The 24,677-nt window shown below is 42.9% G+C and overlaps 1 protein-coding gene across 1 annotated transcript in view; it reads right to left on the bottom strand.

Moving 5' to 3' along the window:
• LOC131981287 (bifunctional heparan sulfate N-deacetylase/N-sulfotransferase 1-like) overlaps positions 1 to 24,677 on the bottom strand; it is a 51,318-nt gene that overhangs the window by 16,681 nt on the left and 9,960 nt on the right. The window contains exon 2 of the mRNA XM_059345510.1: positions 989 to 2,011. Within this exon, the coding sequence (XP_059201493.1) occupies positions 989 to 1,534 (546 nt within the window). The 5' untranslated portion in view covers positions 1,535 to 2,011. The remainder of the gene's footprint in view (positions 1 to 988; positions 2,012 to 24,677) is intronic.

Genomic DNA, 24,677 nt, shown 5'->3' with positions numbered 1-24,677 from the left:
TACACTGCTAGATTCCTTTCTTTTTTCAGGTGGCCAAAAACTTTTTGCTGCCATCCCTGCTTGGCTTCTGTGCTGGTACTCCTTTCTGCTTCTCCAAACTTTGGATAATAATAAAACATACAACCCAACTTTAAACTGTCCCATCAAAGAATTGTGACCTAGCTATGCACTGAAGGCTTGACTTTATGATTGAAAAATATACTTGTGATGTCAACACCATTTCCTAATTACCTTTCTGTTCTGCAGTTTCTTGTTACTTAATTACTGGTGAACATGCACGCTGTGACAGACATTTGTATAAATTCAAATAAAGCATACAGATTGACTGGTTCCTACTGCAAACAGTTTGGTTCAGATAGCAGAGCAGCAGTGATGCGTGTCCAGGTCATTGGGATGCACACCCTCGCTCTACTTCCTCCTCTCCCAGTAGCTGGTAAATCCCACCAGGCTTTCATTCCTAACCTTCACCTACACCGCCTAACATCGCTGCACCACCATCCATGCCTCCACATCTCTTTCTATATTCTTTCCATGGCTCAGAGATGGTGATTAAAACCATAAGACCTGAAAACAGGCCTCGGGCAAACAGGCTCAGCTAGGGATTACTGATAGAGAGAGAGACAGAGAGAGACAGAGAGAGATAGAGAGATAGAGAGAGAGAAATATAGATAAAGGAAGAGATACAGGGGCTGCAGACTTTAGAGAAACTACAACAAAGCAGAGACAACAAGAAAAGAGAAACAAGAGACTGGGCAAGAAAAGAGAAGGAGACCAGATTGCAGAATAAAGAAAAACAAGAAATAGATGGAACATGAGAGAAACAGTGCAGAGGGACTGAGTGATATTGAACCAGGCAGGTCTTTCCAACCCTGTGAATCCCATCTCCTTAGAGACGGTGGAGCCAGATGGACAGGGCAGAAGGTGTGAGTGAGAGGAGGGAGGGAGGGAGGGAGGCAGGCAGAGGGAGTGAGTGTGGTGCTGTCCTAACCTTGAAGAAGCCAATGATGCCCACTCCATATTCCACACAGTATTTGTCCAGCAGCTCTCGGTTCCAGGCGTCCAAGTTAACATACTTGAGAATGTTCTCATAAATCACCAGTGTGAAACGCCCTCTCTCTTTGTCCGTCAATGTGGGCATGTCCCCTTTACCGGGAGAGATCTCAGTCCGGTACCTGAACCTGCCGGACTCCAAGATGGCCACGATCTCCTGACCCAGTTGAGAATACTGGCTTTCCACAAACACCAGAACCACAGGATCTGTCCTGGCCCCTCCAGGATCCACCCCGGGGCCCCCTGAGACGCCCCGCAAAGGCAGCAGCCGGGACGGAGTGACCCTCGGGTCGTCGGAGTCGGCGGATGCTCCCTCGGCCCCGGACACGCCCCCTCCCGACGGCTCGAGCTCCCGCTTGACGCCATAGAGGAAGTAGGCAGAGATGAAGACGCTGACGGTGCAGAAGAGGAATAGGAGGAGGAGGGAGGTCTGCAGGGGGAGGAGACGGACCAGCCGACGGACGCGTGTCACGCATCCCAGCATCGTCTCGAGCCACACCGCTCCGCCCCACCAGCCCAGCAACACGGGGACAGTCTCTCTCGGTGCGGGTAGAAAAACGGCGAGCGGGGATTATTCACGACAAAGTCAGTTTTGCTATGGAGCTAAACACAAACGGCGTGAAGGTAGCAGCTGCGGCAGCTACTGGAGAAAGAAATGAGACGGTCTCACGTTGGCTCTCCCTCATATTGCAGCGCTGCTTATGTCACCATGGCAGAGAAATAGGGGGCCTTGGACCGCTGGTACACACTTATGCCTCAGAGGGAGGGCTGGCTGGCAGGCCGAGTCACTGGTGGAGAAAGATGATGGAAGACTCCATCACCTGTCCATCATGTGAACCTGCCAACCATATCCCTGTTAAATTTCGCTCCACTCTTTTGATTGGAGAATGATGTCTTGAGAAAAGCAATGTCACGCAGGTCATCTCAGCAGCACCATTCCCTTAGGCTCGAATCTCCTCACCTAGAAAAACAGCAAGACAGAAGAAAATAATGTCAAAATCTGAAAGCACGGCAGCAGCTCCTATAGAACAAACGACATATTGCTTTCTTTTGTTGTGTGGGCTTAGCTGTGTGTGGGAGATGTGTGTATACTGCCTGTGCCAACACTCCAAAAGTTCACTCCAAAGTAGTCCTTGCATTCACCTACACAAAGTAAGAGCTGCCAATTTCCCCCTACACACACACGCTCCTAACCCCTGTGTGCGCAAACATCAACACACACACACAAAAATCACTCGCTCACGCAGCCTCCACACAATCAATAGGCAGAATGTGAGTGACAACAAAGCCTCGAGGCGAGCCAATTCCCGAATCAGTCCAGTAGGACTTGTGTGACTGCATACAAGTGAAGCCATCACCCGCGGGGACACTCGCCTTCTATTTCCCTCAAATCCTCAACAGTATCGAGACCGAAATGAAGTGCGGGAGAAAAGCAAGCTGATGGAAGGGAAGCGATCCAAGTGCAGAGGAGTGGATGACAGTGACAGACAGACCTGGCAACAGTCTGTTCCTCAACTCCAGGAGAAAACCCCTTATTACACCCAATATACATCCCCATACCCTGTGCAGACCTATCATAATATACCAGCCTCTTAAGTCAATCTCCATCAGGCCGAGTGAGAAAAGTACAAGATGCAGCTGGAGAACGGTGTGAGCTAGTCACTTACAAATACATCATTTCTCCATTTAGAGGCCTGGTGGAGAAACGAGACGGAGCATCATTACCTTTGCATAGAAATGCTCTGTCCATTAGGGCTGGAGAGCTATCGAGGTGCACACACACTACTCTTTATAAAACCCTAGACACCACATTAGATTAGAGTCACAACCCTCTCAACCCAAACACATTAAACAGTGACCACCAAACCCATCAAGACTCATCAGACACAAATCAGACATAAAATGGATTTGATAATGCCATCAAAGGGTTTATTAGCAACACTATAAACCCGGGGTTTAATTAAAGGTAACATTAAAAATACAAGAGGGGCCATATTGTTCTCAGTGCAGTGAGTCCCAAAGGCTGCAATCATCAATCTGATAGAATTAAGATCAATAAATTATTGATTTTGCACGGAGGAGATAAACTTCAGTTCATTCCATACAGTGTTTTCAGCAGAATTCCCTATAGGTAATCCCATGGATTATTAAAGTTATCATTCATGTAAACACAGTATAACTTCCAGCCCATATAGTGTCGCTTTATCGTAATCAAGGTCAGCATTCTGGCGAGTAGCTCTGCCCCTTCTAGCCTTCTAGCTAAGCTTAACAGGATGCCTTAAATCTCCCTGCAAGAGCAGCGAGAAGAAATCACACTTCTTTTTCTCTGAGTCGTGTCCAAGTTCCCTTTTTGCAGGGAGGCAGAGTCTAATGTAAAGAGAGGCCGTGAAAAAAAACTGTGGGCGTTCAGAGAATGTATCGCAACCGAGCAGACAAAAACCAACAGCCCTGGTCCCTTGAAGATCCCCCCGGTACCTTGTTTGTTCGTTTCTGAGGGAGCCAGGGTTCGTGTCATGGCATATCAAAGTGTGATTAGCTACAGGAAGTGACTGCTGCGGGAAACAGCCGAGCAAAAGAGAAGACAGGGGAGATGACGTCTAGCGTTTTTTTTCAGGTCTTTTGGGGAAATAACTTATGTTGGTGCTTAAAAACAAATAAATAAAAACTTCCGATGATGAGGTTTCTTATCACCACTTCCTGGTTATGAGAGCTGGGCAATAATAGCATTTTATGTGCTTGTCACAAGTTTCCAAATTAGGGATTTACTGACATCAGATATTGGGTAGGCAATTCAATTTTATGTTTATACATTATAGTTACATTTTTTACCAAGTTGCTGGTGCACAATTTGACTATTCATCACAATTTTTAATTTATTTTCTTATCTCTGTATCCATGTTTTTACATTTAGTTTTACGTGTAAGTTTTACACTGTAAAACTAAAAAAACAACCTGATGTTGCCTGACACTCCCCAGTATGATCCCAGTCACACTGAGGCATGCATCCTATTAATTAAAACACTGCTATCTGATCGGTACTCGTTGACACCCAAAGCCAGTGTATCTGTATCTGTATCTGTTCTGGGACTGAAAAGGGCGGATAGGTGCATCCTTAAACCATTTCTTTTATCAACCAGTGGTGAAAAAGTTTCTCACCAAATTTATTTTTAACATTGCAAAACCAGCATCGTTTACTCACTAGCAGTCTTCTTTGCTGGTGCATTGCTGCATTTCTTCGCCACCTGTCCATCAGTAGAATTAAATCATGAATGTGCATCATGTCTCAAAACAGTTACACACTCGTAAAAATTGCATGTTGAAAAATGCCACTAGCATGTCCATAGCACTAATGTCCTGAGACTATAATCATATGATCTTTTAAAACTTTGTTGATTAAGTCAGTAATTAAGAGCCAAATCAGCTTTTTGTTTCACATAGAAGAGTTTGTCTCATATTATGCACAACAGTGAGCCATGGCTCATTACTCTGAACACCAGTTTAACATGCTTACAAACAAGCTTATTTGCATCTTGGATACATTTAGTTGAATATTTATATGGGGAAATAATTGTGTTATTAATGAAATATCTTCAGTTTCCCCCTTTAAGAAAAGGCAATCTTCAAGTCATTTTCTATTAATGATTAATCAGAATGAAGACATGTTATCTCCGTCTGCAGGGACACAGTACTCTCTGCTCTAATGACACTGTTGACCAGGCTTAGGAGCAGATTAATTGGTAACACAACACAAACAGAGCATAGGCAGTGAAAACCTTAGTTCTTGCCCAATTCACAGCAGTGATGACCGCCTCCCAATGTTGACCTTCAGACTGAGATACAGAGAGCTACAACCGAAGAAAGGGAGGAAGGGAGAGAGAAGGGCGGGGGTGACAGCCTGAGAGGTGGGGAGTAAAGAGAGAAGCTGAAACAAATAGAGGGAGAGCTCAAGGCCTCAAGTGTGAAACTACAGCTTTGAGATGAGGCCAGCTAAATAGAGAGTACATTAGACTATAATGGAGATGAGGATACAGCAGTGACGGAACAGAATAATGGCTAATGGATCTCAAATGTCTGCACGCCCAGCTCACCTAATGCGTCTTCTACTTCGTGTGCCATGTATACCTTAGAAGAAGCCAAGATACAACCACAAATAATCTCCATCCTCCTTCCTCCAAAATAATTGATGCAAGAATGTAGAAGAGGAAGAAAAGAGGACATGAATATTTCATGTTTCGCTGATGAGAGGTATAGCCAGCAGTCATATCCGTAAGGTAAAGAGCAGCCAAAAGGTGCGCATAGACATGAGTGTTTCAGTCTGCCAAGGAGAGTCAGTGTCTTAACTCATGCAGAAAGGGAGAGGCAGATGGAGACTAATGCGTATCTGATAGCCAGCCTTTTCATTCTCAAAGATGGAAAGGGCTCAGACTGACTTTGAGCTGGGTAATAGCACACATGGACTGAAAATCTCGCTAAACGGAGGTGGCAGATGAGAGAAAAAAAAAAGAGCAGCAAAGGGAAAGGACAGGGATATATCGGTACCAATAAATGATCGGCCTGTAATGGTAAATTTATACAATTTATAATTTTATGTATTGTTCGAAAATTACAGCAGATACATTATCGAATACAAAGCAAATTGCTTTTATTGATTACTTACTATGTACAGTAGGTGGCAGTAACTAGTCGGCGGTATTGAATATTTAATGCATGACGTGTGATTTGGCAATTACGTCAAAAGTATTTCATGAGAATTATTATTTTTTATGTACTTAACTAGAATTTTTTAAAAAAAAGTTAACAGCCATGTCAGTCATGTTTGGTGAGGTCAGACCTATGAAATATTAAATCATCCATTTTGCAAACTACATCTGAACCTTTCTTACTACTGCAGTGTGCATGAACTACAGGTAAAGAACTTCTCTTAAAAACATAAAAATGTGAAATTATCGTTTTTTTTTTGTATCCCTATCAGCCATAAGAAGCAGGTAATTATCGGTTGTTATGCCTACTGAAAACAATCCATATTCCTGGAAAAGGAAAACAGGGAGACAAAAGCAGAGGAAAAGACAAGATGATCAACAACCAAACCTTGAGAAAGAAAACAGATTGTTGGGAGAAATGAGCGAGAAATTCACCCCTGAGGCCACCATCAATCTCGAGGCTCTGAAAACATCAATTAAAACAGTCCCCTCGTTATTTTATAGCAGCTGAAAGATGGTGACAGGATGAAGTGGAGGCATAAACAATAGCAGGTGACGGCCGAGAGGACAGACTAATGCTTTTCCTCAGGGTGGGTGGTCACTAAAACCTGCTCCCTCTACATCATGGGAAGCAGGCCAGAACCATACTGCTAGATTAATGAGAGACGATGAGGAACAGGGGGACGGAGCCTGGTCCTCAGCTGTAACAACTCTCTGGATAAACAACGCTAAGGTTGGCCATATGTAGCCTCACACGTCCTGGTTCCTCCCCCCTCCACACTGCTGCTGCACTTCTTTTAAAGTGTGAATACGACTAAGTGTCCCAGGGCTTGTGAGGAGAGTCAGTACATTAACACCGTCGACCGGAGCCGTGGGTGATCCCTTGGACAAATAAACTTTTAAAGGAGAGCTGGACCTTCTGAATCCCTCCAGCCCAACAGTATCCCCCTTCTCCCCCCGCTGCCCACTCTCTCTGCCCGATCCGTCCCCTCTCCCTGACTGACGGATTTAAACGATGACCCTCTGTGTTCAATCAACACAGGCCCTGGCAACCGCACGTTCTCCATGGAAACGCCGGAGTTACGTCGTGTTCAGAGGCATGGAAACTGTGCAGAAGGAAATGGAGGGAGGGCTGCAATCCATAGGCCACTCATCAAAAGGCTACTGTTGTCACTTTTCTGTCTTTGTCTGTGTATCGATGTGCATGTATCACAGTGGCGACAGACCCCCAGAGACTCATTAGAAAAATCCAAATGATCTTGCTACAAAGCACGTGTGTTTTGTTTGTGTTTTTTTCCGCTGAACAAATATCACTGAGCTTTTGGGCAAACACTCAGGCCTCATAAAAGACAAAAAACAACAACTTTGGTGTTTGAATTGTACACCGGGGCACGGGTCAAGGTGAAGAATGGGTGAGAATGACGCCAGTGTAATCCTTAATCTGTAAGCCTGTTAATCTCGACACTGCAAACAGAACCAAATGTGCTTATGCCAGCTCTGTTGCAGCGCGAGATGCCTTGAAGGGATTAAGAAACGCGACACAATGGAGCGATGAAGGCGAGGATTGAGCATTGTATCGAGAGAGAGGTCCAGACGCAATGTATCTTGTTATAAAACGGTGCATGTGTTACTCAACCGCCGTCAGCAGCTACAACACCACAGTGCTGGAATTCTCCAACACAAGGAGCAAAGCAAATTTCTGTATTTGCATTCAGCCTCCTACCCTTTCTTGCCAGAGATTAAACTTCAAAAAGCACAAATTTTCCTTTTTTTTTGAAGCACATCTAAAGCAACAAAACAGACACATGAGAGGAGCAAAGACTCGGCTTCTTAAAGAGGTTACATTTAAAAAGCCACAGTCGCAGTTTTTCCCCCCTTTTCCTAAGCCAGCCTTGGCATTCATCAATATAGAATCAATCAATCTGAAATTTGAATTCCATTTTATGCATCCATTGTGGCTGCTGCGATTAAAGGCTTAGGCCATGAAATAGCGTGGAACGCCGCGCCGTATTTTCACTCCTGCTTGAGCCTCCCACCCTTCAGCCAATCTGAATGCACAAGCAGGCAGCTTCATTTTAGCTGCAAACATTTACACCGACACTTCCCTCTCCCTCTGTCTCATCAATTCATTTCATGCCACTGCGTGAAGGACAGAGGACTCGGGAGGGAAATGTAGTTTCGCCTTCTAATTCTCCAGAAAGTGACTTTCAGACCATTTCCCTTACCAAACCATGCGGTAGAATTATCACATCATTTTTCAGCACCTCAATTTACTGTCCCCAAGACTGAGGCAATTTCACAGAAGAAAAATGCCTTCCCTCAATTCGCCCGTGCCCCTCCAATTACATCTCAAGGCCCTACTTGAAGACCTCGGTCCCAGCACTGTCGTAATTGAAATGATTGCAATGTTATTCGTTGACACAGTAATGGGACAAAGAGGCAGAGGCTCATCTTCAAATCCGGACATGGGAGTGCAATCTTTTCCTGCAAGCAATTATGAAGAAAATGGGACACTAGGAAAAAGTGTGTGTTCAATGACAATTAGAGAGAATTGGGGCATTTCTGTATCATTGCTGTCTGTATATTCAGCACCAGAAAGAGCAAGATCCCACCCCGAGACTCCCATTAGAGGAGATCATGTCAGATCCCATCAACACAGATATCATCCTCCATGAAGATAACCTGAGCGGGCACAGGCATAATGGCATGATTACACATTCATATTATGTGGGGACGATTAGGACCAAGATGAATAAAAACACAGGGCAGAGAATAAAATATACATGGCGCTCTCAGAGTCTTTTTCATCTTAGAGAAGGCTCCCATCCTCTTTAGATGTGGGATCTCAGGAAGTGTAAAATGGATTACCTCACAGTGTGAAAAGCAGTGTGGATGAGAAGTGGGAGCCATGGGAAAACTGTGGCAGGGTGGAGACGAAGCGAGGAAGGGTCATTAGGGAACGGTGGAGCAGAGATGTGAAATGGAGACTTTCCCCGATGGTATTATTACTCCTTTGGGTGCTGGGGTAGTGGCGAGAGGGGAACCAACACCTTCATCAATAGCCTCGATCACCTCGACGCAGCACATAAAAACACTGCATATATACACACAACCCCCCAACCCTCCTCTGCTGATAACCACCGGCAGCTCACCACCACAGTATATCTATTTATAGACACTCTGTGCCCCATTTACAAGCATGGGGACACTGGATCTGTACAATAAAAAAAAAAAAACCTGGAGACCACGGAAGGCATAATTTGTACACTGCAGACGTTTATTAGCAGCTGAAAAAGGAGTCAAGGATGGCACAGAGAAAAGTGTCATGTCTAAATTAACTGCAATCTCATTCATGTGACTACACGGTGGACAGATTAATCAGAGAACTTTGTAAGCTCTGCATATGATTTCATCTTTGAATGACACTGCAGACTATTAGCCAGCAGCCACAGGAGAGGAGATCCTATGGTGTGTGCAAATGAAATGCATAATAATTTCCTTCATTGGTCTTTTTTGATGGTTTGACATCATGCATATGGATATCCTGCAGGCTTGAAATTACAGCAGTGGCATGTTTATGTGTGGAAATTATAGGAAAGACCTGAGGCAATGAAAAACCACCAACCTCCTCCCGCAGAAAAATAAAAAACTTCCGCGGAAAGGGGGTGGGGGGGGGCTCTCAGTCTATTGGATTTCTGAGAGGAGAAATAGGCTTGTAGTGGCCCGGACAGCCAACGCGAGGCACAGGGAGGTGGTGGCAGAGGGAGGACGGGGTTGGTCATTTATCATTTTTGTCAGTCCTGGTAGAAAAGGGAGGTGGGGCACGGGGGCTTTCATATAAATTGAGTGTAGGTGGAATCAATGTGGCGTTGTTGGTGAGAGGAAGGGGGGGCGAGGGAGCCAGATCAATGCTGGTGGGAGTGACTGTTTGTTCCCATTGTTTATCTACTGTCATCTCAGGACGCCGCTGAAGGACAAGGGAGCATGGCGGCGAGCACAATGTCTCCATTGGGACTTAGGATTCGTAATGGGTCTCTCCTTAAGCAGACAATGGACATCACTCAGAGGTGAAAGTCATACTGCTCGTGGATAAGGCACGTCCGTGTGACTGCGAGTGAATGTGTGAGTGAGCGTGGGAGCTGGGGGGGGGGGGTTCTGAGCGGAAAGGGGCAAGTAGAGATAACAGTACTCGTCAGTGCAGTTTCATGCTGCAGGGTCTGCCGATCAAATCAACTGCCTATTCAGCTGAGGAAACTTATCCTGAGCTGCACAGAATCTCTGACTACAGCACAACAGTTTTATTAAGACTTTTACACCTGCAGCGGAACAAGCAATAACAGATTTGCTGACCTGACTTGAACTAGAGATGCTATCAAACAACAACAACGCTTGTGATGACCACAGATGAATAAAAGAAAACTATCAAACTAATAATAAAATCCCCAGGCAGGCTGTGACACGGGCTGTGGCTCACACATAAACAATATAACTGTCTTATCTACTCAATCAATCTGGGAGAGACTTGGGGGAGGGGGGGGGGGGCTTGTATCTGGGAGTGTAATAGGGATAAGTACAATACCTGCTCATGAAATGATGATGAGGTAGATTCAAAAGGCCGCCCAGTGAATTTCAGGTATTATCATTCCCCGGGGAGCCCTGCCTCTCCCCTCCTCTTTCCCTTTCTCTCCCCCTTTTTCACACCTCCCTCTTCCATCTTCCCTTCTTTCATGTCCAGATAAGAAACGGCCCGCACTGATCTGACTGTGATTCGCGCAGCAGAAATGCGTTCCCATGGGAATATCACGGTGCGGAAGAAAAGCTGACACAAGAGATGAGATTCTGTTGTGCTGCCCATATTTTTGCCTGCGAGATCAAACAGATAGGATTTTTCCTCCTGCATGAAAACGTGCCCATAATCATCAGCTTGCTTTCAAAGCACAATCAAGAACAACAGATAAACTGATGGCGGTGGAAATTTGTCTACAGGGCTGTATACTGTATGTTTTACATAAACAAACAGTGCACACTTGACGCGTGCCCTCATCGAGGTAATTGCAGTCAGTAAATGTGTGAAAACTCCAACGACTGCAGAGAAATACCCAGCCTCATGATTGGTTTATCGCAATAACAATAATTACATTCCCAAATGTAGCCCCGATCATGAATCCTATTACAAATCCTGTGTGTTTTTTGAAACTGAGGCTCAGCTCCAGCTTTCCTCTTCTCTCTCTCTTTCTTTCTTACATTCTGCCTCAGTCGCGGTTTTTAAAACACAGCCACAGTCGAGCTCCACTACACTCCCCACTAATCCAACGTGGCAGTATTCACCCCATTAGTCTGTTTCTTTGCCGTTTTATGACATTAATTCAACTGAAAACCAGATTCTTAGAAAATACAAATATAAGATGGTTTAATACACATGCAGTACAATGACAGGCTTGATAATGGGAAGGCGTTTGTTATGCATTAGCTCTGTCTGCCTAAAATAAGAATTCCAATGTGTTATTTCCATGGCATTGTGAGTCTTCACATACAGTCTGGCGCTCCATAGACAATGAATGGCAGTCTGATTTTGTGTACCCAGAGAATGATTTTTCTATTTTATACCCAAATGAGCTTTATTCTATTGTATTAGTCTCATTTCTGACACAAAAAATATACCCATATACTCAGAATATTCACCTGGGTGCTCTCAGTCTCATCTATAACATCTATCACAGTTCTATGAAGCAATTCTAGACTTTATACCTGATGAGAGTGCATTTTTTTTAGCACTTTAGACCATAACATAACATGTAGGAATTTTAAAAATGGGCATAGTTCCCTTTCAGTGTAAAAACATTGTAACATTCATAATGACTGATTTAACCAGTGCAATTAGTTTCCAGAAGTTGCATAATAAGTTGAAGTGAAAGCATTTGTACATCATTAAAGCATGAATATGTAAAATAAACATGTATCTGGATGATACAACAGCTGGCACTTTTTGTCAAAAACTCCATCATGAGGTCGAAGGACTATTATAAACAAATGCACGGAAAGAAAGACGCCGCATTATCTGCTTTAGTACAGTAAAGTCAGGAGGACTTCATCTGGCACAGTTGTGCATTTGTCAAGAGAAGGGCAACCTCAAAAACTGAGCATCTCTGCACTGAAGGACACCAGTGTGAAAGCCAGCGAGAGGAACTGAGGAGTTTCATGGCTGAGAGATGGGAGACACTGCATTCAAAAACTGTTGCCTGGGGGATTCACCAGTCAGTTTTATAGTGCAGTGGTAAAGAGAAAGCCACTTTCAAAAAACACTCACATGCCACCTCAGCTAGTGTTTGCCAGAAGGCATGTGGGAGAATTTGAAGTTGAAGTAAGTTTAATAGTGCAATGAGACACAAATGCAGCTTTTTTTGCCATCATACTCTGACGCTATGTTTGCTTCACGCCAAATATGGTGCCTCACCAGAAACTAATCTTCCCCACTATGAGATTGGTGGTTGCAGTCTCATTCTTTAGAGATGCTTCTTTGAGCACGACCTAAAATAATTGTGGAGGAAGATCTGAGAATGAATGGAGCAAGAACCTATGGGAAAACCTGCTCAAGTTTGACAGAAGATTATGACTTAAGAAGATTTATGTTTCAGCAAGACGTCCATCTCAAACATAAGTCAAAAGCTACACAGGAATAGCTTAAGTACAACAATGTTAATGTCCTGAAGTGACAGGGTCCAGACCTCAACCCAAACCAGAATTAGCTGCAGGATTGTAACCCTGTGAACCCCAGAACAAGTGGGTTTGAAAAGCATGTTTTCTTTAAAATAATCACCCAAATTACACCATTTATCACAGACAGAAACTATTAACAGTTTTATTATTGTCAGATTTACAACATTTTTTCTGTCCTTGAAAATATTAGGAGTAACAAATGGTTCTATTAGTAAAATTATTCAAACTGAAGCTTAAAAAAAAGATATATTTTGTCAATTTTATTCTACAAGTCTTTCAAATGTTGCCAAGAATAAAGTGTTTGCACTAACCAGATCCTGTAAGAAACATTAAATTCTGCTTTCCTCGGTGCAGCTGGGAAGCCATGAATGACTCAGCTGAGACCAACAGTCACATGACAAAAAAATATCAGAAAAGCTGCAGGCTTTTTAAACAAAGCAAAGAGGAGAGTTCAAAGCCGTAGAGGTGCAGGACATACACACACACACACACACACACACACACATATATATATATACAAAATTTAACCATCCACGGGGCCAACCAAATCGGTTTCATCAGCTTCTTCCTTCATGTTCACTGTGGTTTGTTGTTGTCTGAACTCATGAACGCTAGTTGGTGGTCCAGTATAATCGGTCCGCCTTTAACTCATCCAGTGAGAAACGTTCCGCGGTATGTATGTATGTATGTATGCATGTATGTATGAAAATGGGGCTACAATGACTAAAATGCGTCAGGAACTGAAACAGCATGGGTTTCTAAGGGTTAAACTTGCAGCTCATAAAACTTGACATAGCCTGTCCACATGTGCTAATACTAACCTGTCCCCACAGCCTCAGGCCTGTAATTACTATAATTACAAAATATTAACCTGAGATGGATAAATACTTATGCAATCACCGTTTGGTGTTTGAGATTTGTCCAGGGATCATAAAGTCAATAGAGGTTGAATACCTTCTTCTGCATTGTACCTGCCAAGTCCCCTGTCCCCTCTCCGTCAAGTCGGCCCCTGTTCCCCAAAATAAACACAGCTCCACCGCGGCTCACCGTTAGCCCTTTCACAGCTTTAGTCTTAACTCTGCAACTGGTCGAGACTCTCAGTCTGTTCCGGCCCGTCGCTGCAGCGCTCTACATGTCGCCAGCCGAGCTGCTCTCCCTTCCTCTGTCCTCGGCCTGGACCAGAGGGTGAGGCATGTGTGGGTGTCACAGAGCTGACAGGTCTATCTGGGCTCTGTCTACTGTGCTGGCTCTTCCCATTTCCCCTCTTCAGTGCTGCCTCCACAGCTGCTGTGTATCCTACCGTGACACCACACACACACACACACGCACACACACACACACACACGGATATCAGTTTACAGAAAGGGGGTAGCTGGGGTCTGCACACAGGGTCAAGCCTCCACAGAGCTGCATGCATGGTGTATGTCCTGGAACACAACACTTTAAGATCAAAACTATATTTCATTATTTTTTTAGAGAGGGAAACAGGCCAGGAGAGGGAGAGAGAGAGACAGAGAGGTATATTTATGTGGGAAGAGAGCTATGCTTTTCCCTGTCAGTTCAAGGAAAGCCTGTCAGAGTTATGGATTTAATGTCACTGTGCACCACTGAATACATGCACACATATACACACACACACACACACACTGTTAGTGTAATGGTGTGTATCTGTATACTGCATGTGTGCTCATTTGTGTGGAAGTGTGCACATTTACGCGTTGCTGGGTGCACGATGCAGCTAGCCGGTGGGTTACGGGCCCAAACACCCAATCTCAAAAGCAGACTGTCATATAGAGTGTTAGCCACATAAAAATCTCAAATCTGTCTCCCGCCACCTATCCATAACTGGCCAGCAGCTGCCAAAGTCAATGCAGTTCAGCCACACGCCGTCACCATAAACCCGACGTAACACATTTCTCATTTGCTGCGCCTCAACCATTTGCTCTCTTGAGCACACAAGCAGCCGCTACTACTCCCTCATACACACACACAATCAATATGCACACACACAGATACACACCAATTGGCGGGGTGTTTTTACTCCCGCTGGCTAACAGGTGTGTGGGGGTAGGAAGTAGTAAGCTGATCCAGCCATGAAGACCCACTCCTTCTCCTCTCTTGCCAAAACATCCCCCGGTCCCCCTGCCATCCTTCACCTCCTGAAGGGAAACTTCCAATCAGTCCATCGGATCAATACACCCTAGCCTCGGGATATGAGGCTCTAAAGCTAACTAGAAGCACTTAAATAGAGGGGAATCTGTATTGATTACAAAGGGTTAATGAGACCTTGTGTGCTGGCTATGCTTTTTTTGTGATTGGAAAGCGTGACTCGGTCAGTTAATTGATACAAATTGGTAACGCACTCACAAACTCGGCTGATGTTGAAGATTTAATACGACTGTTGCAGTCTGTAGCCTTGTGCTTTGACACTTGACAGTATACATGAAGGTGAAATAAGGCTCAATTAAATAATCATAATAGCTCCTCTGTCAGAGGAGAGCTCGTGCCACTGTGAATCAGTGCAGACTCAACTAGATGACCTGAAAGAAAGCAAACTAGTTAATCTTTTATCTGCGCTGGAAGTAAAAATACTGAGTACGATAAGGTTCAGGATGCCATGACATCTTTGCTCCAATATCAATTATTCAGCATTGCCTTTTCTAACCCTTTAATTATACATCAGTGTTAGAATAACAAAGGCTAGGGAGCTCGCTGTGTTCCTGCTTACAAAGGCCAGGACAATGAAACCGGATGGGGGAACTTCACCCTTTAGGTAGAGGTTGGAGGAAGACGGAAGCAAAAAGGCCTTCGGGCTGCTTGGCCCTGCTGTCGAGCTGTCATTTATGATGTGTCCGCCTCACCCACTGTGTGATCAGAGATCAAAGGGTTAACTGAAACTCTGGCCTATAGCCCTGTGCTTACATTATTCAACAGCTTGTTACAACAGCCTGCTCCCTGATCTCACACACAGGGAGACAGAGCTGGAAACTCCGGGGAGGGGAACACTTGGGACGAATAGCCGGATTAAGAAAAAGGGATGACAGAGAGAGCGGGAGGCTGGAGAGAGGAGAGATAGCAGAGAATAAAGGGGTGGAACTGAGGGATAAAAAAAAAAAAAAAGGTGAGGTGTGGAAAAAAGAGGGGATTCAATAGGATGAAAAGAGGTATTGAGAAAAGGGAAGGATGAGGAAGTGGTGAGAGATGCTGAGGGAGCACAGGTGGACAGAGGAGGAGGGCTGTCCGTCCAAATCTGCCTGTTGCCACTGGAGACTGATCAGAATCACCGAGTGTGGACGTTTAACCTTTGACCACATACCTAATTTGTTAGCTCGGCCTTACATTGGGAGAGCAGAGGTCCCACATCCAGCCTTTTCACAACAAAATGCCACAGTCCATTAAGATACATCTCAATTATGATGAAGCATAATGATGATGGAAGGCCTTTCCTACAAAAAAATGTTATAATCCTTCTTTTTTTCTTTCACTTCTAACTCTCAATAGGAGACACCTGAATATTGAGTGTGTTCGAACAGGTATCCACTGGCTCTCTGCTCTTCTGAAACAGCACTCATAGACACATTGACGCAAAACAACAAAGCAAAAACAACATCCATCAGATGAGCACTGAACTGACAGCGACCATGTTTTGGGAGCGCCCTGTTTATAGTCCCAGACTCGCGCCGCTGCTCAGTGAGCGGGCTCCTTTGTTCATTAATTGATTGGCCTCCCCTGCTGGGCCTCAGTAACTAGGTTACATAGATCCATGAAAGGAACAGGATTGGCCCCCCCGGTGAAAGGCGGAGGATAGATAGACGACTCCGGGGCAGAAATCCGAGTGTTAATATAACTAATGGAGTGAGGACGACAGTAACTTTATTGAAATCACCCTCATCTAATTAGAGCAAGCAGCTGATGAGAGTGAAGAGGGACGGGAAGGACGGTTGGATTCCATTATGCAAGGGTGAAGTCACCGTCGTATCATCTGAATGGGCGAGGCTGCGGAAAGGTGAAGTGATAGCTGAGAGAGCGAGAGAGAGGCGGCGCGATGTTCATTATCCAGCTGTCACAGACGGATCTCACACGGATTCCCATCACTTTGCTCGCTGTATTGCGACAATAATGGAATCAGGTTGGGGACAGTGCAAAGGTTTTTGTGAACATCATGCTGAGGCCACTGAGACGTTTGATTGGAAACACTCTCACACCACTTGATGAGACTTCAACCCTTTTTTCCACCAAAATTAGCCAGTATATGTGGGAAAACCTGCTAAAAATACAAGATAGACTCCTTCCTCATTGCCAGCAGACCAGTACGCCTTTCTCTCCTTTTTCTCTGGTGTGTCACATTCAACACCACGAACACGCCAGACTCTGTTAAGACTCTGTTAACAAATCGCTAAATATAACAGATCTGGGTTCACTGTTCCAGAAATGATACTACTCAATCATCATGCATGACTTTGTATAACTCCTAGAAATCCTCTTCATTTGGGCTGATATTTAACTTTAACAGCTTCTGTGAGCTAAGTTAAATAAACTGAAGTTTGACAAGTTAATTTACATGTTAAATGGCTGAGGGCGAGTCAAATAAAGACTTCAACTGCTTCCTACTGTCAAAGGAAACCCTCCCTTCAAAATATTGTAAAATGTAATGGAGCCAAGCTCGCAGATAAACATCTACTCCTTTTAAAAAAGATCACTTATGATTTCTTACAAGACATAAACAGTCACTAACTCATTTGGCGAACATAATTTGGGATTCATTTTAGAAAAGTAAATAAACATGATGCTTAGATGATCTTTTTATTCCTTCACTCATGGCATTGTGCCAGAGAAGGGGCAAAAATTAGCGTGAGAACCATTTCAGCTACATGTAAAAAGTGAAGAAACATGATGTTCAAATGCTGCTGTCTGCCTAAACATTACAGTTTACACATTTTTACGAGCTGATTTATTAAAATCGAGTTCCACCAAGTGACACATCACACAGGATTTAGCAGAAGAACTCAGTAATAGACTATTTTTTCAGTTTTTTAGTCATAACATCACACCAGAAGAGAGGAAAAAATAAGCGTGTCCACCAGGGTGTTAGGTTTCCTTCACTGGCGATAGGAACTGGAGCCAATAAATACCTGTGACTACTGCGGTCATTTATTCCAGGACTGAATGCCGATTATAACCTTTTCCTCTAAAGACAAAAGCCAGATGTAAGTGGGTGTTAGTGGGTTTTTTGTCAAGCGGGAAAGGAGCTTAGCTGACCTCTGGATCGAGGGGAAAAGCTCAACAGCTATAAACACAATGTACTAGCTTTGCTGTAATGTGAAGGCAGTAAAGGGAACCATTTTACTCATTACTGGGTTTGACCTTTCCTCTCTATATAATAAGGATCAGGGAAAGAAGTTGTCCTTAAAAGTTCCTAAAATACCAGTAAAATGAAAAATGTTTAAAAAAAAATGCCAATAATTCCGTTTCTCATCTCATCCTGTTTATCTAATTCATCAAGTTGTTGCACAGTTTGTTTATGTACAGTATGATTTTCATTACTGGGACTCCCGGGAGCTTATCACTGGCTGCTTTTTGTCGGTGTGTGGATAAAAAACAATTCTGCTAATTAGTTTTTGGTCAGAAAATAAAAGTCAGTTGTTTTAAGTGTAGAGCTTAAAGCAGTGGGGAAAAAAACTGGCACCCTGCCGTCAGCGGTTCAAGTGGGCTGACCTCAAGCCACCATGTCCAACAAAACCATAACCACCAACCAGCGTCTTTGAAAAAAATATCACACGAGGTTAAAGCTGGACTGCTTTGGAAGAACATATTTGTTGTTGTATTTTGCTGCATAACAAACAATATGAGAAAATCTAGTGGTTTAAACTGGAAGTTAACAAAATAAATACATATTTAAATAAAGCCAATCCTACAAAACAGACCACCAAGACTCTATATTCTGCTTTAAAGAGGCTTGAAAACCTCACAGCAAACCGTAAATGTCTCGCCCAGCTCTATAACTCCTCCAATAACAGAGACGGAGACAGGCTGTGGCCTCCCTGTCGGCACAGGGCTCAACAGCTGAACCAACGGAGGGTCTGCATCTGCCCTGCATACCTCAGAGGATACAAGTTTCCACCATACACTTTATCCCTCAGGTGACAGGACTGAGCTGCCGGCACTAACAGAGACGGACCGGGCAGTTGGCAGCGTGGCAGACAGTGTCACCATCAGCCTGACGAATATGGGCACTGTGTGTGCTAATAGTCAATACGGACGATGAGCCGTGTAGATGTCAATGGCAATAGGTTGGAATCCAAAACAAAATCAAACAAGGCTTCAGGCGGCATTTGGTAGGAAAAAAAAAAAAAAAAAAAAAGTATGACTGTGCAAATTTTTTTTTGCTGGCATAGTACTTCTCAACCCAAGTGAGGCGTGACAGCTCGCAACATAATCTTAATATATTATTTGATCCTCCCAGCCCCAAGCGATGGAGTCATAATGCATTACGAGCTCCACTGAGACTCGAGACCCCGAACAGCAGAACATTTGACCACTCCTCACAAGGGATGACTTCTGGGTCACAGGAGGACAGCGCAGCAGAGATGAGGTTAATATTACTGTCACCGGTAGCCGCAGGGAGAGAGAGAAAGAAGCAGAGGAGTAAAGGAGAGAAAATGAAAAAGAAATCTAAAGCATTTCACTTGTATTCCTTTCGACTGCAAATGACCTACTCTACAAATTGCGAAGAAAAAGCGGCCCACCTCCTCCCGACAGCCCCTCTAATGGTGTTGTCTTTAAAACCTTTATCACTAATTCATTACTTCTGATTTTCCAGCAGCGAGGGTTGAAGCTTTGTCTTCTGTCTAATTGAGAGCCGGTGGCTTCAGGCCCTAATCAGTCAAACCTACTAACAGCTTTCCTCAGGGGAGGATGAAGTCAAAAACAGCATTATTGTACCAGTAGGCCATTTACTCTGTCTGCAACTTCAAATGACTTTAATTTCAGACTCTCCAAGATGCTGTTTGTGGATGTGGAGTGGCTAAAATGTCATGCTGTAATGAATGTTGAGGTTTCCTTCAGTTGTCCCTCGTCAGAAAGTGGTTGCCATCATTAAGCAGTCAGACCTTCAAAAAATGTGCCGCATATTCAAGACCGGTTTCCTTCAGTGCCCATTCAATCAATAAATAAAAGAAAACTTTCAAAAAAGGGGAAAAAAGCCATTTTCTTTTCTCGCTCCATCTCCCGTCATCCCCACCTCTCCCCTCTCCCCTCACACATGGAGGCGCACACAAGTCTAATTAGCTGTGTCGTATCCCCTTGATGACTTCGCCATTTCCTCTCACTGGGAAGATTAACCACCACAACGCTAATATCAGTCTCCACATCAACACAATTAGGTGAAGAGTGAAACACGAGGCATGTCGTCACATCTCCCCGGCTTCATTAGGGCACACAAAAGACAACTTGACGACAGACAGGCCGCTGCGTTAGCAGGTTGGGGAGGCACTGAGCAGGTGTTCTCGACAACCCAGACTGTCGCCATGGGATGTGGTTAGAAGTCGTCCTAGATAATACCAAACGGCCGGCTTTACTGTCATAGGTCGAGGTTATAAAAAGAGCTCTATGCCCACTCTGGGTTACAGACGACCCCTGTGGTTTTCAGTTGGTTTATCTGACCATTAAAAAGGGATGACTTAGGGCACGGGTCAGAAACCTTTTCGATATTGAGTGCCATTTTATATTTTCTTGTTTATCAGTGTGCCATCTCAACATTGAGGTTAACATTACGTTTAATTATGACACGTCAAAATTTAAATCTCTTTTTTTTTATAAAGCCTATTTATTCCATCCATATAGGCCACTGGTTCCCAACCTGTGGGTCCCAACCCCCACTGGGGGATCGCCAACGTCTTACTAGGAGGTCAAGAGGGCTTCTTGATTTTAAGGGTTTAAAGCTGCGTTTTGACCAAGAAAGAACCAGGTAATAAGTTCATATGGTACTTTTGGAAGTACTAAAAAGGTTATGAAAACATCATATCAGAGTTGAAATCATTAACCCTACCAACCTTCCAGCAATCTTGTTCATCAGGAATAAATTTAGAAAATAGTTCCTTGTTTTTTTTACCCGCTGTGGTTACAAATTATACGCACAGTTCCCATTTCAGCGTATGGCTTGGAATGACATTCCCTCATTTACAAAACATTGCAATAGCAGCAAATGTCAAAAAGGGAGAATTAAGTGTAACAAACTGAAATATGAGCTATATATAGAATAATGCTGCCATCCTTATTCGAGCCGTCAGTTGGCGAAAAACTCTTGCACAGTCATTGTTAGTGTGCCATTGGTTAAGCCAATCATGGCATGCGTGTCTAATGTTGCTGACCCCTGACTTAGCATTTCCTAGGTCATGGGTTATCCCTCTTTAAATATCACATATGCTTTATTAAACTTTATCCATACATATTTTTCAATTATTTTGCTCAGAAATGATGGCCCTTTCAGGGCTGTATGAATCGTTTTGATCAGGGTTAGACCAGGTCCGTAGGAGCGTCCTGGTGGTTCTTGTCACAGTGGACACAGGTTGGAATCCGGTCCGAGGTCCTTTGCTGCATGTCTCCCCCTTCCAATCTCTCCGTCACTATCAGATAAAGCATGAAACTGCCAAAAAAAAAAATCATAAAAAAACAGATCTGATCCAAAAGAGGTCTACATCAGGGGTGGTCAACCTGTGGCTCCAGAGCCTCATGTGGGTCTTTAGGCCGCCTGCAGGGGCTCCCCATGGCTGAGACAAAAAAATTACATATATATTTTTACATTAAAATTTTAATTTATCAATGGTGTAGACCTATTTGTATTCTTCAATTGTAAAATTTTATAGCCTTTTTACTGCATATTAAAAAAGTTGACATATAAGTCAACTAAAATGTGTTTCATAGTTTACGAAAGTCTCCGGCCCGGTGCCTTAACCTTTAAGTTTTGTCAACTTTGAGTTTAGTTTTGAGTTCCCCTAGATAGACTAGTTTTCAAAGTCATATTAATAAATGCTCAATATGACTATTAATAATGTTGGCAGGCTAATTTAGACTTATTAGGCTGTTTAATTTTCATTTTAGGCTCAATATAAGGTTTGCGGCTCCATTACGCAGTTTTCTCTCTCTTTTTTTGGCGAACAGTGGCTCTTTAGTTAGTAAAGGTTGCCCACCCCTGGTCTACATATACATTTTTTTCCGAAGATTGTAAAAAATAAGTGCATTTGTAAAAGTTTAAATTAGCTCAAACTAATTATTTTGTGTTCTTGAACTTGACTTTGAGAAAAAAGTAACAATCCTAGTATCCACCTTAATAGCACTACCTCAAAATCAATCTGTTCACTATTAAGAAATCAGAAGTATTCTTTTTTGAGAGTGCAATGATGCTACAGGGTTTCTAAATCATGTTTGGTTCATGACTTTTAGCCCTGGGCAATGGCATTGTCCATCGGCCCAACACTAATTCAGTAAAAATCCAATATCATTAGACCAATGCTCTGCACAGCTGACAGACAGGGCTGGTAGAGGATATGACTTCACTGTCAGGTTTTTGGGTTGAGAGTCTATAAAAACCTCAAAAAATCTGCCTCATTCTGCCAATCCACCAAAAGTTTAAGTATGTACGAGGTTCAGTGCTGAGTTTCAAGATGAATATCAAATCAAACGACGCCAATCCAATCTTTGTATGTCATCCAACTCCTGCCAAAGTTTGTCTCAGGAGGCCCAAACTAAAGGAAGTCAGGAAGGAGAAGCATCCACAGAGTCTGACATGAAGCCTGCTGAAGACAATCCATTGTTTCAAATTGTTTCCAGATGCTCTGAATTTAAAACTGTTGCATTTTCTGGCCATGATTTGTCATTCTTTCAGTCAATCTTGGGGCTTTCTATTAGTTCTCGTCAGCCAAAGCCTCCACCCAATGCATCCTTAGCGAGGAAGTGAACTTCTAGGACCTTTGGGTGCGTTTGACTTCTGCTCTGTTACGAGAAATCCTTTAAACAACTACTGGAAATCATTTGCTCAGTGCGCAAACGAAGAAAAACCCACAATTCCCCACGGTCCACATGGTGTTTAATAAACAGCTTGTTTATGCCAAGAATACATTTCTAGAAGAACACTGAGTATTTGTCATTTCAAGGATTTGTTTTTGGCAGGTTAATCATGAAAATTACATGAGGTTTAGAAAGAGAAATCTAAAAAAACAAAAACAAAAACCTCAGCAACATAATATCCCACCATAATCAACTTAATATATTGCAAAATATGACCAGTTTCACTAATGATGTCATTAATTAAAGGCAGCATTTGTCATCCTTATGTAAACCAAAGAGAAGCAGCCACATCATTACACATCAAAACACATAGCTGGAACAATAACTCATTAACTAACAAGGCTTACATAAACCTCACGGGACAGCAAATCAATCTGACCGAACACTATTTCTTTTTACATCAAGAACATTACATATTGTGTATTATATAATGCTTAAGCAATTAGTTGTTAATAAAAACAGCAGTTTTGACAATAGATTCATTATTGAAGTAATATTCCTAGTAAAATTGTCTTGCACTTGTCTAGTTCCAGCTTCTTAAAACATCTTTCAGATATGATTGTTAGACATTTTGGGGGTTTGATCTGCTTTAACTGAAGACATCAACCTGGGGTTAGGGAACATTTGATGGGCCTTTTGCCAGCATCTGAGGAACTAAACGAATTATTGGTTAATTGAGAACATTATTTGATTAAAGGATCAAAAAGAATTGTTAGATGCAGCCATAGTATTGTATCTTCCAGAGAAACAAAAGAAAAATGTTTTGTTTGTTTGTCATCTAAATGTTAATCAATTCCAGTAGTGTGCATTGTGGTTATACGCCTAATGCATTTTTCCTAAATAACATACTCGCTGGGTCTTTAAGGAAATGGCAGACTTAATATAAAGATTGTTCCTTGAAACAAATAATTCAATCTAAATATGCAGCAAAGCATCTAATCTGTTACTATAAATGCAATTGCAAAAAAAAAAAAAACGTTTACAGAATCCCTTTATACTCACAGCAATCAATGTATGCTAACTCTTGGCTTATTTCAAAACAGCAGGACTTCAGCACACCTGTAGATAGACAGGTGCATAGGAGAAGACCAGAGGTTATCAATGTAGCAGAAAAAGAACCTGATGAAGCTCTGTGTACTGAAATGTTAATAAATACCTGACAGCCAGTGGAGGGGACAGTATGAAGGAATATTTTTCTTCTCCACATAGTTTATTTTAACAGATGTTCATATTCATTGTGGTTGTATGTTTGTCATCATGATTATTTAATGCTTGCTAATTTCCAGAAAATCAAAAAGTGCAAGCAGAAACGTGTGTTTGCCACAGAGCTTATTTTCTGCAATGATCCAAAATCCAATGCAAAAATCCCATAGGCCAATTCTCAGTAGACCCCATGGTGATGATACTTCCGGGTTGGACTACAAAAATATGTAATTTTGTTTGCTCTCTATATCCATATGTAAAAAGGAGAGGAAATTCTCCCACACTGTCCTTTTGCAATAAACTAATTAGGTATGACGTTTCTGTCCTTCATCAGGTCCTTTACTTGGATATTTCTTCCTACACACCATTATTTTTCAAGCTGTGGATTTATAGTCAAAATGTGTATATTGGAATTCAAGCAAATTCCTGTTCAAATTAAATACTTTCCAAACTTTTCTAAGGCTTTGTATGAACCCTGTCTATAGGAGGAAATCTATGCCGCCTCTCATGTATTGTTTTTCAGCAAAGAGACAGAAACAGAACCAGAAACAACCTTGACAACATAAAGCCCTGCCATGTACTGTGATGTGAACACAACTATCTGGATCAGCCTTCAAAAGTTTATGTTGCTGGATCCTTGCGTGATGTTTTCATTTAGGCCTTCAGACCACCTAAAGGTTTCCTGCCAGGGACAAGTCTTTTTTACTGCACGGAGAATAGACACGGACAGGAAGACAGAGATATCTCTATGATCGGATATGCTGTCAACTGACATTAGAGCACACAGCGGATATTTACAGCTTTCTGGAAACATCTGTAGGTTCATAGAGGACTGTCAGGCAGGCAGGGTAAACAACATGCTTACTAGAATCTCACAGCCGCATGCTAACCAGGCCTGTCAATCACACAAATCAAGCTAGTGGCTGCGATTCAGATGAGGAT

The sequence above is a fragment of the Centropristis striata genome, chromosome 12 (genome assembly GCF_030273125.1).
Source record: "Centropristis striata isolate RG_2023a ecotype Rhode Island chromosome 12, C.striata_1.0, whole genome shotgun sequence".
Taxonomy (NCBI): Eukaryota; Metazoa; Chordata; class Actinopteri; order Perciformes; family Serranidae; genus Centropristis; species Centropristis striata.
Note: the sequence above shows the minus strand (reverse complement) of the source record. Positions and strands in the feature narration are given on the sequence as shown.